This window comes from Ammodytes marinus (assembly GCF_949987685.1).
Source record: "Ammodytes marinus genome assembly, chromosome: 16".
In the NCBI taxonomy this organism is placed as follows: domain Eukaryota; kingdom Metazoa; phylum Chordata; class Actinopteri; order Uranoscopiformes; family Ammodytidae; genus Ammodytes; species Ammodytes marinus.
Window position 1 is genome coordinate 8,553,533 of NC_137220.1, and position 18,233 is coordinate 8,571,765.

General features: G+C 42.9%; 1 protein-coding gene across 2 annotated transcripts in view; it reads left to right on the top strand.

Annotated features, from left to right (window-relative positions):
- olfm2a (olfactomedin 2a) overlaps nucleotides 1-18,233 on the top strand; it is a 41,840-nt gene that overhangs the window by 17,190 nt on the left and 6,417 nt on the right. The window contains exons 1-2 of one of the 2 annotated variants that reach the window (XM_080043768.1): nucleotides 3,857-4,030; nucleotides 14,076-14,225. In XM_080043768.1, coding sequence (XP_079899894.1) covers nucleotides 3,887-4,030; nucleotides 14,076-14,225 — 294 coding nt within the window. In that variant the 5' untranslated portion in view covers nucleotides 3,857-3,886. Of the gene's footprint in view, nucleotides 1-3,856; nucleotides 4,031-14,075; nucleotides 14,226-18,233 lie in introns of those variants that run through there. The other variant, XM_080043769.1, reaches the window with a different exon arrangement.

The window sequence follows — 18,233 nt, forward strand, 5'->3', positions numbered from 1 at the left end:
ATTGTATTGTAAGTGCAAATCTGAGTCCAAGCATGTGACCTGACAGCTAATATTATTGTGTATGAGTGTATGAACATAGCACAGAAATAGTCAAAGAGAGAGCGACAACAGAGAGAAGGAGAGAGCGTTTAGTGAGGATTTAAAGGCCAAGGAAAATTCACAGAGAGGGAGAACAAAGAGAGCGACAAAGAATAGGAAATAATGACACAGAAAATGAGGCCGGTCAATTATTGGTGGAAATGATGAGGAATGGCTGTGAAGATGAATCAAAGGGGATTAAATTAATACAGGTTAAATGGCCGGCTCCCTCTCTGGCTAATATTTAATGAAAGCTTGTTCTGCCAACAGACTCTGTGATTAGACAGATGATTGGCAGAGCCTGGAAGTCTTTGACGTATAACGGAATGTTCTCATCACCGTGATCATTATTACCATCTTATAATTTAGTCCATCGCTTTTACAAAGGATGACATCCGACCTGCATTCTGTGTGAGGTGAATCTTAAGTTTGAGAGAGAGTGAAGGTCCACTCCACACTCCACAATAGATACCTTATTAACTCTCTGGTGTATGATTAAAATAGGCCTTGAAATGGAAGGAAAGGGTGCAAAGGTGCGGGAACCCTGAGAGAAAATGTGATGTAGGAGTTTCTGACAGCAGCCTTTGTTGGCTTCGGTTATTGGTCACCCTGGTGGTGCAGCATGCTCACAGTATTCTGGTACTGGAACCAATTATCATGTCATCCAACTAGAGGGAGAATATAGGTTTTCACACTCCTCCAATCAGAATGCAAGCTAGAGAACAGAGAGTAGTTTATATTTAGCATTAAGGTTTGCTTTTAATGATGTAATAATCTTGTTTTCCACCACACATTGTTTTGTCTTACCTAAAGGCTCCATGTTTGAACCTATCTGTACATGACAACAGTCCACTATGGATGATAGATGATTTGGGGTAAGGGCCTATGGAATGCATTGCATCAAATAAGGTCCTCTCAAAGTGTAGAATTATTTGTGAATGCAAACTTCTCTTTTCATTTTCTGTTTCATCAGACTATTGCACAAGACATTATTAAGCAAATATTTTGCAGTCAAACTTTACAAATTGGACTCATCATCAGTGGAGAACAGTTTTTTGTAATCAAAGTGCTGAAGCCATAGATTTCTTGTTGTACTTTCTGTTAATTATCCAGCTTGATTCTAACACATAGTGACCACACAGATGTACATGGATGGAGTAGCTGGTCAATTAGCACCATCTTAAATTATTTTCCTGTTCTGCCTTCCTCTGAACCAGGTTTTCTTAGAGTCAACTGTGTTCGGGAGCGTGATTAAACACCTTTCCAAGGGTAAAGGACTTCCACATCCATGTTTAAATCTCTGCTGCCACCCTGTGTATATGACGATTACTGCATTCTCGTTGGACGGTTCTTTAAAAAGGAAATATAGTGTGTATGGACCATTGCAAAACAGAGCTTCCCTCATCCACAAAAAGCTTGTGACGAAAAACCCTGAGAAAATGACACTGCATTCAAATTTATAAATGTCTGTGGATTATAAATATTGACATGCACTTGTTACTGATCGATTAGGTTTTATTGTTTATCTGTAGACTGAAAGTATTTTCAACGAACAGCTATTGAGATACATGGTGAATCGCATTTGACATTTCCAATTAGATAATATTTGTGACATATTCACTTGGCGCCAGTCTATTTCCAGCATTGCCCCTGGCTGTGTGTGTGTGTGTGTGTGTGTGTGTGTGTGTGTGTGTGTGTGTGTGTGTGTGTGTGTGTGTGTGTGTGTGTGTGTGTGTGTGTGTGTGTGTGTGTGTGTGTGTGTCCTCTTTTGGATAGAAGCTCCTTTTTTTTTTGCCTGCCTCACTGAAATCTCTGTGAGACATGGACCAGTGTGACTCTAAACAGCGCTGCCACATGCCCCCTTACATCTGCTTGACACATTCCTTTTAAAGTGACAAGTAGCTGTTGCCAAGTTCAACATTGCGCCGTCTGCTCCATTGCTGTCTAGCGGTGCAATTCCACTGGTTACCACACGGGGACAGTCTTGCTCCAGAAATGGCGAGAATGATTTGTGGGAGCCAGCAGGTGAGCTGAGGAGGGCTGACATATTCTCGGATGGGGCTCAGAAAGCTGTCTCTTCTCATATCACACACAGCCCGGGCAGAGGAGCCCATATCAATCACCCCGGTAGGACTGGGTGGGGAGGGGGCAACCCATCCGTGACTGACAGGATGAATAAGTCAGTGGACCAGGAAGGAAGGCAAGAAATGGAGATGACCTGGACGTTTTTTCTGAGTAGGCCTTTCTGTCATCATTATGCATGCTTGTTTAGGGGTGTGAAATGACACTACCAGCTATACCTTTCTGGATTTTTATTTAATTTTTTCTGAGGAGAGGGGCTTTGAGCTTCAAGGAGAAATTTGAGACACCCTCCAATACACATTCTGCAGCATTCCTGATTTCATTATGGCCCATTCGTGCACAGGTGAAACTAAATGTATGGCCCCCACATCCGAAAACTAACCTCAAATAAGAGCTGAAATAAGATCAGATCAGGCCTGAGGCACAGTCCCCTGAATTGAAAAGACATGAAAAAGGCAGCGAAGCAATTGGTACGATATCCGACACTGGCTTTCCTTCTGTGAATGCGCTGAAAGCTAAAGCCATTAAAGGATTATGGCATTACAACAAATATGTAATGCTTGACAATTGAAATGCAATACCCTTGCTATAACCAATTTAATGGTTTATGTCAGTTCAATCTTTATCCAAATTTGCACTCAAGCACTACTTTTAGAGCATCAGCAACATTGTACACACTGTGACTGTCAAGAAGACATTGTAACAGAATATGATGACATTCATATGCCTCAGGCTGAGTACAGTTGGTGAGATACTGTGAAAAAGTGTAAGTTACAGCCTCACATGTCATGAAGCAGAATGACAGGTGAGCTGTCATTAAAGCAGACAGGAGCACCTTGATCTCCCACATCAATATCCTGCTGAATCACCTGCCCTGTGTCTCCCCAAATAAGCTACTGGTCAACCTTAAAATCTATCCACCTCTCCATACCCTCACTCCTCCGTCAGCACAGACAGTGTGATGAGGCTGCAGGACAGTCTACTCTGCCTCGCGTGCCCTGGGCACACGCATGTCACATAACAGACAGCACATATCAGCCAGCTGAAATCAGTCTCTCTTCTCTCGCTTCTCTTCTCATTCTCTCTTTCTCTCACTCTCTTTGTCTCTCTGTCTCTCTCTCTCTCGCTCTGATCTCCACGCCTCAGAAATGTCGGCGCTCACTCACAAACAAGATGTGAGTCATGAAAGAACAGCCAAATGTCAGAGGAAGAGAGAGGAAAGGAAAATAATGGATACATGCAAAACAGGGCTGGCAAGGGTAGAGAAGGGGGTTTATTGGGAGGGGATGAGACAGAGAGTCAGCCAATACGCAGCCCCTGCATCTTGAGAAAGAGAAGGGAAGGGGGAACAAGAGAGCGAGAGACAAGGGGAGGGAGGGTGAGAGAGAGGGAATGTGAGGGAAAGAGAGAGAGAGAGAGGGAAGGAGGGGGTAACGCTGAGGCAGTCACTCTGAGGGGGAAGATTCCAGCGTGATGCTGTTGGATGTGAGCTGCTCTTCTCTGACCGGCTGTCCCTCTGACTGAGCCAGTGCTGTGTGGGTCTGGTCACTGTGCTGGACCAGCTCTGGGAGGCGCTGCTGTGTTGACTGGCTGCTTCCCTGTCTGGAGCAGAGCGGGTTTGACTGGAGCCGAGGGTCTAGGGCAGGGTAGGGTAGGGCAGGGCAGGGTAAAGGGTAGGGCTGGCTGTAGGGCCGTTTGTGCCCGGGGGCCCCCACAGGAAGCAGACATGAGTGTGCCCATGCTAAAGATCGGGGCGGTGCTCAGCACCATGGCCATGGTGACCAACTGGATGTCTCAGACTCTGCCCTCTCTGGTGGGACTCAACGGGACCACCGTCTCCAGAGGGGGCACCTCCGAGAGGATTGTCAGCGTGCGTATGACTTCCTTTTGCTGTTTTTTTGTTGCTATTGTGCATGCTCTGTTTTTGTTTGTTTGTGCTCTTTTTTTGTGAATGTAAGAGAGAAAGAAATAATGACAGTTAAAAGAGAGTAACCCAGCTGAGGAGCAAGTGAGTTAAGAGTGTGTTCATATGTTTAAGGGCATACAGATGTTAGTGGGACTGTGAGTCTGTCTCGAGGGCTATACGTTGTATTAATTAGAGAGAGATGATGGACGTTGACACGCATGAGAGAGCAATGTTTAAACCGAACGTGAGCGATGCACATATTGGTGTACGAGTCACATTAGGTATAATGATGCTGAACTGTGCATGGGCTTGTGACAGCGTGAGTGATGGAGAGGGGCGCAGGGTGCAGTGTGGACGGCCGTGGTAAATCATATGTTTTTGTCGGGATGACGGGAGGAAGAGGACTGTTGTTGAGTGATGCTCAGGCTAATCCCATCTGTCAGTCACCTCCAGGCACTGCTCACATTCAGAGGTGATGGGACAGACGAGGTGTGGTGGTAGAGAGAGACAATCCTACAGTGTTGAGTATGTCTTATTTCTCTCTTGCTCCGATTGTCTCTGATTCCTCTCAATCCCCCCCACCTCGAGTGAAACGCTCTGGCCCAATGTAGGCAGGTCATACAGATATTTTCTCAGTACAAAAAAGCAGTTAAAATGAAGTTTTTGTTGAGATTTTACATTTCAATTTTGTCTACATGGAAACTTTTCTTCCGTTTATTGCAAACAATGAAATCTGAAAGTTCTGTCCGTCTGTCTTTCTTGGTGTGCAAATGTGAGGTAAGAAAGATGACAGACAATGAGAGAAAACAGACGAGGAATTTGACATTTTCAGGCTCATCAGTGGTTCAAAAATGACTTTGCCTCTATTCGTATAGACAAGTTATTTTGGAACCTTTTACCAATGAGGACATCTCTGGGTCTGTTGAAATGATTGACTGAAATGATGCTTCACCAAGTGATCTGTGACCGTCTGTATATGTGTATGTATGCGAGTGTGTGCATGTATATTTAAAACATGTACTCGGAGTATGTTTTGGCAGCATCCTTGTCTCAGGGGTGAGTGTCCATCTGTTTGAAGAGAGAAGTTTTATAATTTATTACGGTTTGTTACAACACCAATCTTGTCGGCGAGTGTCTTCTAAATGTTGCAGTGAGCTGTCGGGTTGAAAATGTCTTCTCAAGGGGAGAAAAATTGCAGCTTAGCTTAACACAGTGTTACCTTTGTGATACGTCAAGCAGCGTGCTGAAAGCTGAGGGATTTTGCCGTTTGTCTACAACATCAAAAGCCAAATCATAATCTAATCTCTGTAACAACGTCAGAGCATTAGGAAGGTTTGAATTATTTACAGCGCTAAACTCTTATAATCCTATTGAACACCCACCTTTCCCTGAGGACTATCGGTCCAGATAAGCCATCCATTTCAATGCCTGCTTATCCAGCTCAGGGTCCAGGGGAATAAAAGATTTTTATTTTTTCAGTAAAATCGCTCTAATCAAAACTCAACACTGGAAGCCTTATCATTTACATTTCAAAAGAGTGGACACAATGGAGCAGTTCTGGAGTGGATATTTTCCCATTAAGGCAACCGTCATTCACCAACCAACAGAGGGATAAAAAGCTCCTAGAAGTTTCATTTCATCAAAGTTTCATCAAAACTGATGAGCCGGTTTGATAGTGCCAGGAATTATTACAGCTAAAAGGTCTGTTGTGATGGGAAATGTCTTCGCTTTGAGACAGGAATAATCTCCCCTCATAAACAATGGCGGCAAATAAATCTTTAATGTAAAACCTTGCCTCAAAAGTCCCTACGCTATCGATGAGACACTTCCCTGTGATGGTCATAAGAGGAAGTCATGACTCACACAATGTTTAGAGCTCTAATCAAATACAATCCAGCTACTGTCTTGTGACATTGTGTGGTGCTAATGTGCCAGTGGCCATTGCATTGCACTGCTTGCCACCCTGGCACCCATGCAAGCTGCGTCACATATTCTCCCAGCCTCAGAGCTATTTTCAAAGTCTGCTTCACTTGCTTTCTACGCCCGTCTTCTAACCAGCTGATCCGAAGAAGACACAGCTGACTGAGTTTATATGGGCCTTTTTCCGCCATGGCACTAGGCACAACACCGCCTGGATGCTTGTGCACATCTGGATAGTGCAAAAGCATGTTCCCTAATGAGACACTGGAAAGCTCACACTCACATGGAACTGGTGTCTATACAGAATGGTCAAGCCAAGAGAAGCTATAGACCTTTACAAAGTGCTCTGCACACTCAAAGTTATTAAGGCATTCATGTTGCAGTTAGTTATTAAGTTTTTGGTCAGCTGGATGTATGGATCCATTGACACATTAAGCAGCATTAGCAGCTTTAAAGTATACAATGGTTCTGTCCCCTGTAGTCTACCTAATGGGACAGCTAAAAGCCCCTGGATGATTGAAGGGGGATGTCAAGACACATATGGTTTAAAAGTCCTGTAATAAGCTCTTTATAAATTGTTGACCATGTAATGACTCAGTTGTATTTTTTTTTTAAATAATATCAATCTTGAATTGATTTTATTTTAAGTAATAAGTGATTCAGCACAGGTACAGAACATGGGGAGCTTATTTGAAGCTTTTAGTGGGTAGCTGAGTTCTAACATAATTGCTGATAATTCCAGTGAAACACATTTTACAGTGTCACACAGGTAACTAGTCTAAGTAGGGCATTACAATAATGTGTGAATAATTCTCTCAGTATGACAGGGTGATAGGCTGTGTCAGATTTCAGTAGGCGGAATAAACAAGTCGGTACGCTCTTTTAACAAGATATTCAAAGCTGAAATCAAAGTCAAAAGGGAAAACTTGACATCTTGAAAAACAGGCTTAATAGAGGTAGAACAGTCCCCGCCACGGCACTGCACTGCTGGATTTGTTTTTCAACATACGAACCGGCAACAGTTGTTTTATTTTATCTGCATTTAATTCTGAGCCATCAAGCTGTAATGCGTATGGGGTAATTTAGTGCTTAGTAGGTTCAGCCTAGAAAGGTTGACAATGATAAATTAAGCTGTGTCATAAACATAAAAGTAGAAACAGACACCATACTTGCAAACAAGTTGAATATATATAAATATATGTAATCCAAAGAATACTGGAACAATAAAGGAGTTCTTGTGTAATATACGAGGCAAAGTCAAAGTAGAAAGTCTGTTAGGAATATTAATGTCTGCTTTACAACAATAGGACATAAATTACTAAAGCATTAACTGTCCCACTGTGCGATTCTCTCAGTGTGGGTTGCAAGTTGATTTGACACAATCCTTAGATCAAGGAGTAATGATACAATATGGTTCTTTTATATATATATATATATATATATATATAATGTATCTGTTAAAATGAGTGTAAATGATGGGCATAAATAAATTATATACTTCCACATACTGTAGATGTGTGTACCCATGATATATACAGCATGGAAAGACAGAACATTTGTGTGTGTGTGTGTGTGTGTGTGTGTGTGTGTGTGTGTGTGTGTGTGTGTGTGTGTGTGCGTGTGTGTGTGTGTGCGTGTGTGTGTGCGTGTGTGTGTGTGTGTGTGTGTGATGACTCTCCCTTTGATATCTAAAATAAGAAAGCTGTGAGGCAGAAGAGTGAAGAAAATATTTTTCCAGCATCAAAAGGCAGCGTGTAACAACAAATGGCAGCATCCAAAGAGCAGGGCTTCACAATGTGATTGGGGGTCACCCAGCGTCTGAGTGTGAGACTGTAAACTTTATCACATCCACTGTGCAATACAATAAAGCTAGATTGTAAAGATCAATGCTTGGCTATGGATTAAAGATTAAACAGGGCTGCAGATTTTTATTTGAGCACTTTGGTTTTTATGTTTATTGTACTGCCTTCCACCAAAAATTGATATGAGTCGAGACCCTGACAGGGGTCCTCTACTGCTTTAAGTGCATGGTCAATGGGAAGCCATGTGCAGGGCCACAATCTCTCTGATTAGTGATAGCCAGTGTTGTAATATCCTTTTAAATTGGTTTGATACATTGATTCATTTTGTGATAGCCTACATGTGTACAAAGTGTTATTGATCCCAGGGTTTTAATCAGGCTTTTGATATGATTCATAATCATTTTGAGACTGAATCATTGATGTGTGCCCTTTCACAACAATTTGATAATTTCACAATTCACACAGAGCAATCCATATTTTCCTCCAACGAAGCAATGACTGTGTTCTAACAGTTTGTGATATGTTTGCTCACACTAGCGACCCTGCCTGCCACTCTTGTCACCCCCTCCTCTATTTAGCACTAGTCACGATAGAGCTATCTCTTAGCCGTCTTACAGCAGAGTCGATGCCAAATGCATTTCACTACTAGAGCACCTGGCATTGCGCTAGCAGCCTGATCCAAAAACGTTTTTAAGTAGTAGCTGCCCCTATTGGGAGTGTCATTTAATGTCACTCCGACTGAGCCCCCCAGCCCCACTGTCACTCAAGAGTGATCCGGAGTGGAACGAGTGAGGCGCAGATGGAAAGTGAGCAGGACAGCACAGGAGGGGAGGCAGGTAGTGAGTGGGAGACAGTGAGAGGCAGCAGGCAGGGAGGTAAAGGGAGGGGGCGGGGGCATGATGAGTTTATGAGTCATATTATTGACTGGCAACCATGCTGCACTGAATGTGGTAATCGCTTTTCCTTGGGTGCAGGAAGAAAACCAGGCACTTGGACTGGGAGGGAGTCTTTAATGAGTTTCATTTCAAAAGACCGACAGCTGGCATGTGCTTTGGGGATTGACTTATTGTTCATTTGAAGAGCATGGGGAGTTGTGTATTTGCATGTTTATTTGTTGTTGTTTGGTTCAATAACAGCAATACCCAGCACATTTTGAAAAATGGGATCCGATTGTTTGGCCATCGCAACAGACAAGAATACAAAGTTGTGTGAAGCAAAAGGCAGCTGTTTTTCTACTTTGCCCAGGGGGGGAACAGCATTGACAGAAGTTAATGCCTGGCGCGTAAAAACTTCCTCCTGCAAAGAATGATAAGAAGAGAGTTGAGAGGGAAAATAAAGTGAGGGCTGTAGAATTTGGATAAGCAAAGTTGGCAATGAGGGCTGGAAGCGCGGGGGGGAAAGAGAGATTACATCGGTAATATACCTCTTTGCCTCTCAGACTATCTCACCTGGATGCCCCACTACGTTTCTCAAAACGCTTCTTTTTTGTTTCTCTCCATACGTCCTCACTTATCTCAGTTCTCCTGTCTCTTGCACTGTGTATGTCCTCGGGGGTGTTGCAGTTCATATCTGATGGTAAGCTCAGTTCACAGTGTAGCGGGTCAGCTCTCTCTATCCATCCCATTGACTCAAGACTTGTGCCAGCGTCTGTGTGTTGGTTCGCCACTTCCTGCCTGCCTGCTGCTTATGGAAGTTATAATAGACTCCCCGTCATGCTCATAAAGTAGTGGAGCTATGGATTTATGATCTCATTTAGCGCAGGCTTTACAGCTACACCCAGCTCCGGGGTCGCTCTAATGAAACCACAGAGGAAGTCTATCATGCCAGAACTGTCGACACCGATACCACCGGCTCCAGTGTCTAAATTGGATAATCCCTTTTAAATGTGGTTAATCGTTAACGCCACAAGAATGGCTCCGGAATTCTTTGTACTATGAAGAAGAGCTTAGGTAATAATGGCACAAGTTGGATTGTTAGTTTTACATACTGGTTGCCTCTAGTCTAAACCACACGGACTCATATTACTGAACCAAGTCTGATCTCTTTTGTCTGCAGTGTACAGGAGGAGACCGATAAGAAATGTTGGAAATAGCATGATTTGGTTACACATTTTTAGCTTAGTAATGGCCCATTACTTCTCATCTCTTCTCCTCTTACACCCTCTCAGCATGGATTCAACCCAAGTTGTCATTTAGTATTGTAACTCTGGGCAGCATTTAAACCAAGCTTGAGGAAATGAGAGCCGTTTCTCTCTTTCCAGTCAGCCCCTTCTCAAACCACAACTCTTCCCTTTTTCTACTCATCAGTGTATCAGTTACTCCCACTTTGATCCGTTTAGGAAGCTGTGTGGTTATAGTAGACTAGCCAGCAGTGCATTGTGCACTTGACTTCATAGGCCCAGGCTGTCAAGATGTGATGTCATGGGAATAAAAGGAAACCCTGGGGTGGTGCAAAAGGGACCATCCAGGAATCTTAAAGAGTCATTTTAACTCTGGCGAAGCAAGGCCAATTGAATTCTCTTCTCCCTTGCCCTCTGTAGTTTCCTGTTGTTTTTATTGCTGCTTTTCTTCTTTCCTTAATGGACTTTTGCATAGCAGCCACGGCTGTGACAGCTTCAAATCTGGCACTTACATATTCTATTCCATCCCTCACACATCTAATGGGTGAAATTCTGGGACAGTGAACCGAGCACGTCCTCTTTCTCCTGAAACCACCGCCTGTGTCTTGGGGGAAAATTCTTATCTACCCAGACCCGAAGTGCTCCCAGCTAGCTGTCACTGATAGCACAGGTTATGTTATCATCATTACTCAAACGTTAACATTCTGAGGCCTGAACTGCAGAGGTATTTATTCGTTTCACTCCTCCACACACACCCTGAAAGTAATTCTGAATTACATTAGCTATAGAGGAAGGTGTTGTTCCTACTGTGATATGATATCTGATACTCTGCATGGTGTGAGCATTTTAAATGAACCAATGTCAATGACCCACTCATCGCTGCAGTGAGGAGACTCAATCATATGTACATAAATAAGCCAACGTTCGGGGAAACATATTCAAGTTTTCTAGTGGCGCTCTGAGTGATCAGTTTGGTATCAGTGCTGATGTATGGAGCTCTTAGCAACGGCTCAGGCACAAAGCCTAATATAAAGGACAAAACGCATTTACGTCCCGCTCTCTGAACTGCCACTGTGACGGGAATGGGGAGGTTATAGCGCAGAATGGATAGGTGGGCGGTAATGAAATTGGAACTGGTTCAAATAAGCTCTTAATTCCAGCCCAGCATTTATGAAACATTAATGAAGAGGGGAGAGGATTGGTTTCAGTGTGTGAACAGTCCTTGACTTGGGGAAAGCGCACGTGGGGCACACAGCAGGAGTTTAAACATGTTCAAACGAATGAATGATAATGAAGAAAGTATTATGATAATGGAGTAGACACACCACCAATATTACTCGTTTGAAGAATTTTGAACATGTTGCTTTTTTTACTGCCCACCATGTTACAAATTGTAAAAAAAGAAGAAAAGAAAAAGTCGGTTGCGACACTAACTGTGGCACGCTTTCAGGCTGATGGCAGCATGAAATATTGATGTGCACTTCTGCATCCATTCGAAATAATCTTTCTGAACCAAAAAAGTGAGTATCTGGCGTGGTAGGAAGGCAGACAGCCTACCACATGGATGGACGAGGGCTAATTTTTTTAAGGAATGACCCTGCACATACCCTCACAGTGAGCAACTTATGTAGATTCTGTTGTTTGAGGTAAACAAACCTCCATCTGTTAACACCTTAGGATATCAACTGTAATGAGAAGCCTGTGTGCCATGCTGCGGCCCTCTCAATCCACTATCTTACACACACATCCACAGAATGCTAGCAGTCCATTGCATATGCATATCCGGTCCTGCAGTAATGATGACGCATTATAAATGCAGGGATTTACAAATCAACAAACAAACAAACTCTCTTGGGGGTGGATCAGTAGTGCAAATGCAGCATTAAAAAAATGCCTGTCAATATAAATGCATTATTCAAATCAGTTGGATTACATGTTATACTGTATGTACAAGCATACACATACTGTATGTTCTGTTCTTGCATGTAAATCAGAAGATATACAGATATAAACACTGGGATGTTTACAGAAACCCATGAGCATTAACACACACACACACACACACACACACACACACACACACACGCTACTGTGAATCAGAAGTCATGACAGTGAGTGAGATACAGTCGGAGAAACAGCCAGAGAAAAAAAGAACATCTCCCCCCCAAGGCAATGGTAGAATGAAACAGAGAGCGAGATGCTGTTGAAAGGAATGGGTGGAGGTTCTGCTGTGGAGAGAGAGTGCCTCTGTTGTTGTCTCTTAACTCCGACTGTAGCCTCTGTAGAGCTCCATGCTCTCTCCACCTCACAGTCTACTGATGTGGGATTGCCTCAAAGAGGGAAGAGAGAGAGAGAGAACAACAAAAGGTGCTGACTGAAGGAAATCTGTGCCGTCACTGCAGGGACTGGCTGCGCATCGACTCACAAATATGCATCAATATTATAGAATAATGGAATGATATATTTAGCCAGAGAGCCAATAGTCATTCATCTGCACACAGTAGACAGGAAGTCAAACTGAAATATTACTCATATGTTGCATTATACAGAATAGAAAATAAAAACAGAATATTAATCATGTTCTTTTTTTTTCAATTCATTTAAGATGTTCTCATTTTGACATTGTTTGAGTCTCAATATACCTTGAATATAATTAAACAGATGCAAAAAATGGTTGACACACTATGGCATATTTAAGTGTAGCTCACGTAGCTGTAGACCATCTGCCAAGATTGGTTTGAAGTAAGTCAGATTTTAAATTCACTCGTTCTGAGAGTGTGTGAGGGAGGAAGAGGAGAAGGGAGAGGCAGTGAGAGCACTAGAGGAAAGGGAGAGGGGTGTTGGGGAGGGGAGGGGGGTTTGGAGTGCCAAGGGATTGGCAGGAGTGACAAGATGTGACAGTGAGCACATTGGCTCGCAGGGTGGTTGCTACTTTACACTCCAATCACACAGGTCCCCCCCCCCCCCCCTCTCCCACCGAGACGTTTTAATCTGATCCCCCGACCCAAGAAGACGAGAGAGCACACAGCACAACATCGCTCAAAGGAACGCTAGGAGAGCCCAGACACGAGACTTTATTTCCCAGCCCTTTTTTCCTTCCACTTATGGGGATGGCTCTTTAATTTCATCACTAAAATGGCTGCTCCTTTTCTCATTACATTTTCCTGCGAACGCTGCTGTGAGTGTATGTACATGTCGTGTGAATGAACAGATCGTCCTATAGGCCAGGCCTTTGAGTAAACAGTGTGTGTATACATGTGCGTGTGGCGTGCCTGCTAGCGCACAGCACTACTTTTGATTGGATTAGAGAGAGAGAAAGAGAGAGAGAGAGAGAGAGACTTCCATCCTTCCGGCCTGGCCCCCTCCTCCAATGGTAACAGCCTGCATTATCGATCCCAAACAGCTCCATTTCCTCTCTTGTGTCCAAACTTATTAGACGCTCTGCTTTCACACAAACCTGGCCCTGATCCCTTCTCCTTCCTATTTACTTTAAAAAACCTAATGTTCCTCCTGCCGTCTCTGCTTTTCTTCATCGTTCATCAGGATCTTACTCCATTATCTGTCCTTCCATTGGTTTTTTTTTATACCCATTTGATTGGAGTATTTTTCATCAATGTCATATTTGTATCTTATCTCTTACTCCTTAGGCCTATAGCTTCTCTCTGTCACCTCTTTAAAGCCCGGGCCTTGCTCCCTCTCTCTCTCCGTTGATCTACAATTCATACCAAAATTACACTGCAAGTGATTTGGAGTATTTGAGGGATCAATTGCTATTAATTGCCTTCAGGGAAGAGTCACTTTTGACAGGTCTGCCAGAGGGAAAGGGGAACCGCCATGGAGGAAATATGACTGCAGCTAACTTGTGGTGACAGAATGGGCACAACTAATCACGATATGGAATGTATTAAAATATTCTGTTTCTCCTTCCAAAACACTGTCTACAGCACTATCAAGTATAAGATAAATGTATTAGTTTATGTGTTATGCGGGCTGGAACACTTTTCAGATAGCTCTTGATACATGGTGGCAGAATGGAGCATCATGTCTGCCCTGGTACATTTTGAAACCCCCTGCTGCTCGGTATAGCTACGTATACAACAGCAGACAGAAGCAACCCATTTATAACCTTAGTCTAAGATACTGTATATGTCTCTATGTTTTTCTGCAGGCTTTGTACCCAAGCCCAGAGGAGGGCTGGCAGATCTACAGCTCGGCACAGGACGCAGATGGGAAGTGTATCTGTACTGTGGTCGCACCGGCCCAGAACATGTGTAACCGCGACCCACGCAGCAGGCAGCTTCGCCAACTCATGGAGAAGGTGACAACTGTCAATAACACACACACACACACACTTTGAGACACTGTTACCCACACAAAGCACCAACTGCCAAACTGATCTGCACTCATGTCTGGCGCTATGTCTGACAGATACAGGCTGTTGAAAATAACAGATTCACGTCTGCCTCAACCCCAGTCCTGCAGATGATCATGACGCCAGTCAGGCGATGGTTGCCAAGTTGGTTAAAACTATTCTTTTTTGAGCAACAGAGATGCTTAAGATGAATGGAGGAGGGATTGGTCTTAATGAGAGAAATGTCCTCAACTTACCCATGAAATTAGATGTACTGATCCTTAGCCTTATGTTTCTATTATGAATATAAATCCATTAGATAATACGTTTTTACGAATCAGTGAAGATGGCAATTGCTTTGTTTGCATAGTTACCCAGTAAATGGTGTGCGCGCTAAATATGTTTACTCAGAACATGTGCTCATTCTGTGTTTCTCTAAGTCTAGCAAGCAAATCAGTTTCATTTAAAGACACACAGAAACATGTTCACACAAAACCCTCAAGCATTCGGGAACAAAAGCAAGCACAATACATGATCTGTGTTTAACTCTTGACCTGCAGGGCAGTGTATTGTATGCAAATGTAATTTCCTGCTCTTGGCTAGTGCGTGCGTGACACACACACACACACAAAAACACATAAACACTACACACACACAGAGTCGTTGTGAGAGTACAGGCCAGAGAGGACCTCGCTCTCACGTGATCCACAGCTGACTCCAGATCTGCAACTGCATCGATTGGTGGTTTGCAGACAGTACATCAGCATCTTTCCATTCTGATTCCATTGCCTTTCTCAAATTGAATAATAAAAACCTGAGTAATAATAATAATGTTTAATAGCTTTCACTAGCTTGACGGCTCATTCACAACATAGTTGTTTTTTTGTAGACACTCAAAATGAGTGAATGTTTGAATGAGAGCGTGGACACAGAGTGAGTGAAATAATGGAAGCAGAGAAGAGGAAGAGAGCTAGTAAGACAGGAGGGGCAGACTTTCACGTGGTCTTTGGTGTGAGAAGAATGGCAAATTGAGATGCGGAGTATAGGCTCCAAGGCCCTGATAGATCAATGAGACGCCTGAATTCACTTATTGCATTCATTCTCATTTAAGTTTGCCTTCTCCCCTGACAATCTCTGTCTGATACTGTTTCAAGCTTACATTCCCACAAACCAAATCTATGCACACACAACACATATGCACACACACACCTTGAAAGAAGCCCATTCCAAAAGAGAAGGCACATTCTGAAAAACAAACTTGATAAAGCTGGAGTCATTTTGTTCACATAGATATGTGCATATGATACGTATGCATCTAAAAATAACTGTAATATAGCCGTAATGTATGAACATATGTAGAAAATACGGTTGCTGTATGTTTTCTATCTACGCAGAACTGAAATACAGAGCAAACTATGCTATATTTATTTCAATGACGGAAATGTTGCCTTATTGTTAATGTTGTTCATACAGTTCATAGTTTGTCGATTAAATGCAGATTTAATGCACAACTCATGCCTATAGAGTACTATACAGTATAAACAGTACAGCATGTGCTTGTGTTACCTGAATTGGTCCGTGTGCATGTAAGTGTAACCGAGTGTAACTTAATTCTCAGGTAAATAGAGTCACATTTCAATCCAATGTCAAATTTCTCAAAATATATTGGGGTTTATTCTGTCTCTAAAAAACAATACAATACTTATCTAAAAAACTTGCATGAATATTACATTTTTAAGGATACCGTTTGCAGCACAAAGTCACTTTTATCTTATTTTGAGCGATGTGATCAGGTGCTCATTGGTATTTTCTGCTCGTTTTTCCTTTCACTTTCCACCACTGGAGAATTTTTTCTGAGCTGTCAACATTGCAAGTGCATCATTAAATACAAATCAGGATAAATTTACCGGCTTCTCCCTGAAAAATGTGCATATATCTCAGGGAAAACTAATAAAAAGAAAATATGCATAAATACTCATTTTAAAGCATGTAATATGTTATTCGTGTCAAGTCAATGCCAGAGAGGTGTACATTTCAACTCAAAGTGGTTGACCACAGAGTCAAATCATCCCCATCTGAGGCGTTCTCAATAAGAACTGAATCTACTATATATGATGTTTGGTTGTTTATGTTATCGTGTTCACTCTCTGTATCTGCTCGTAAGACAGTAGTTATCAGAGCAAAGCGCTTCAATCAAATACAGTTCACAGTCCATCCTAATGAGGACACCCGGGGGTCAGCGCTATTAAAGCTGCACACAAGAAGTGAAAGCCACAACTTGAGAGACTTGGTGTGTGTGAGTCTGTGTATAAGTATGTGCACGTACCTTTGCACACCAAGACATCCTCATTTGAACCCAGAGCATGTGGCAGATTAATTTGAGAGGACCATTTCAGCAAAGTCTCTCCCTGACACAGAAGAGCCAAGGTTACAACAATGTCAAAAGCACCCTCTGTTCAAAGAATGTAAAGTAGCCTATTGCAGAACCCTCTATTCAGCTTTTCTGTAACGGAAGACAATGTGCCATCCAAAGCAGGGATGAACCTGAAGGACGGTGGGTGGTGTGAAAAAAAATGCTCACGGCGCAAGCTTTTGAACAGTATGCCCCTTTGACCTCTCTGGCCGACTTTCTGAGACCAGAGATAGAATGGCACAGTCAGGCACACAAATGCCCACAAACACACTTTGGTATTTTGGTACAGAGTTAGTCATTACACTGGACCTGAGGCAGACACACCTTGGACTGATTGGATTCTGGAGAGTGTGAGGGTGGGGAGTGGTCTGGCCAGAAGAAAGTGTGAAATGCCTGTGTGTGTGTGTGTGTGTGTGTGTGTGTGTGTGTGTGTGTGTGTGTGTGTGTGTGTGTGTGTGTGTGTGTGTGTGTGTGTGTGTGTGTGTGTGTGTGTGTGTGTGTGTGTGTGTGTATGTGTGTGTGTGTGTGTGCATGTGTGCGTGCGTGCGCCCCTCAAGCATTTGTTTACAGAGTCCAGGCCGTTGAAAGAAGTTTACAGTTGCACGATTCCATCTGTGCTGCTGTCAAATGCGTTTTAATTGGAGAAGAAAATATTTTCTGACCCAATATTCCCTGGCCAGTTCATGAAGCATGTGGGAGATAAATTGGGTGTGGAAAGCAGTAGGCTGGACACAAAGTAATCGAGTGGGCTGTCAAAGAGTAGGCATGCCAGGCATTTGGTGCGAAACAGACTTTATGCCAAACTATGACCTGTGAGATGGAACCATTTTTGTTTTTGTTAGTAGAGATTTGAATACATATCGTGTGTGTGTGTGTGTGTGTGTGTGTGTGTGTGTGTGTGTGTGTGTGTGTGTGTGTGTGTGTGTGTGTGTGTGTGTGTGTGTGTGTGTGTGTGTGTGTGTGTGCGCGTGTGCTTAGAGTTTCAGTGGTACATGTCTGAGTGGGTAGCTGTACATAACATATGTACACGTGAGGCCGCTATATGCACCACTGCACTGTAGCATTTGTCAATGTTCAGATGATTTCTGGCTAGTTTGGGGCAACGTGCAGAAGTTGAGGGGGAGTTTGAAGAAGTAGGCTTGTTATGCAGCAACAGAGTGGGTTGTCCAAGAATGAGCAAGCCGAGAAACTAGTAAAGATACACCTACTTCACAGAGTGTTTGCTTCTACATGGGATTTGCTGTTTGCATTATAGTTAGAGATGCACCGATCCACTATTTTCAGTACAATCCGACTCCGATATCTGCTGATACCAATACACCTATATCATAATTATTATACATTTCTTTCTTGGTGGTGATGTGTAAGGCAAGAAAGCAATTCTAATTTAGTCGAGCAACTACTACACTCATCTTTCAGCTTGTTTAATCTTTTATTCTATTCAAGTGAGTTCTGCTTGATACCATATATGGGGAAAAAAAAGTTTACACATACTGTTCACACATCTTTTTCCTTATCCTCGGTGCTGGATGTAAATTAACACCTTGATCTCTACATCCAGG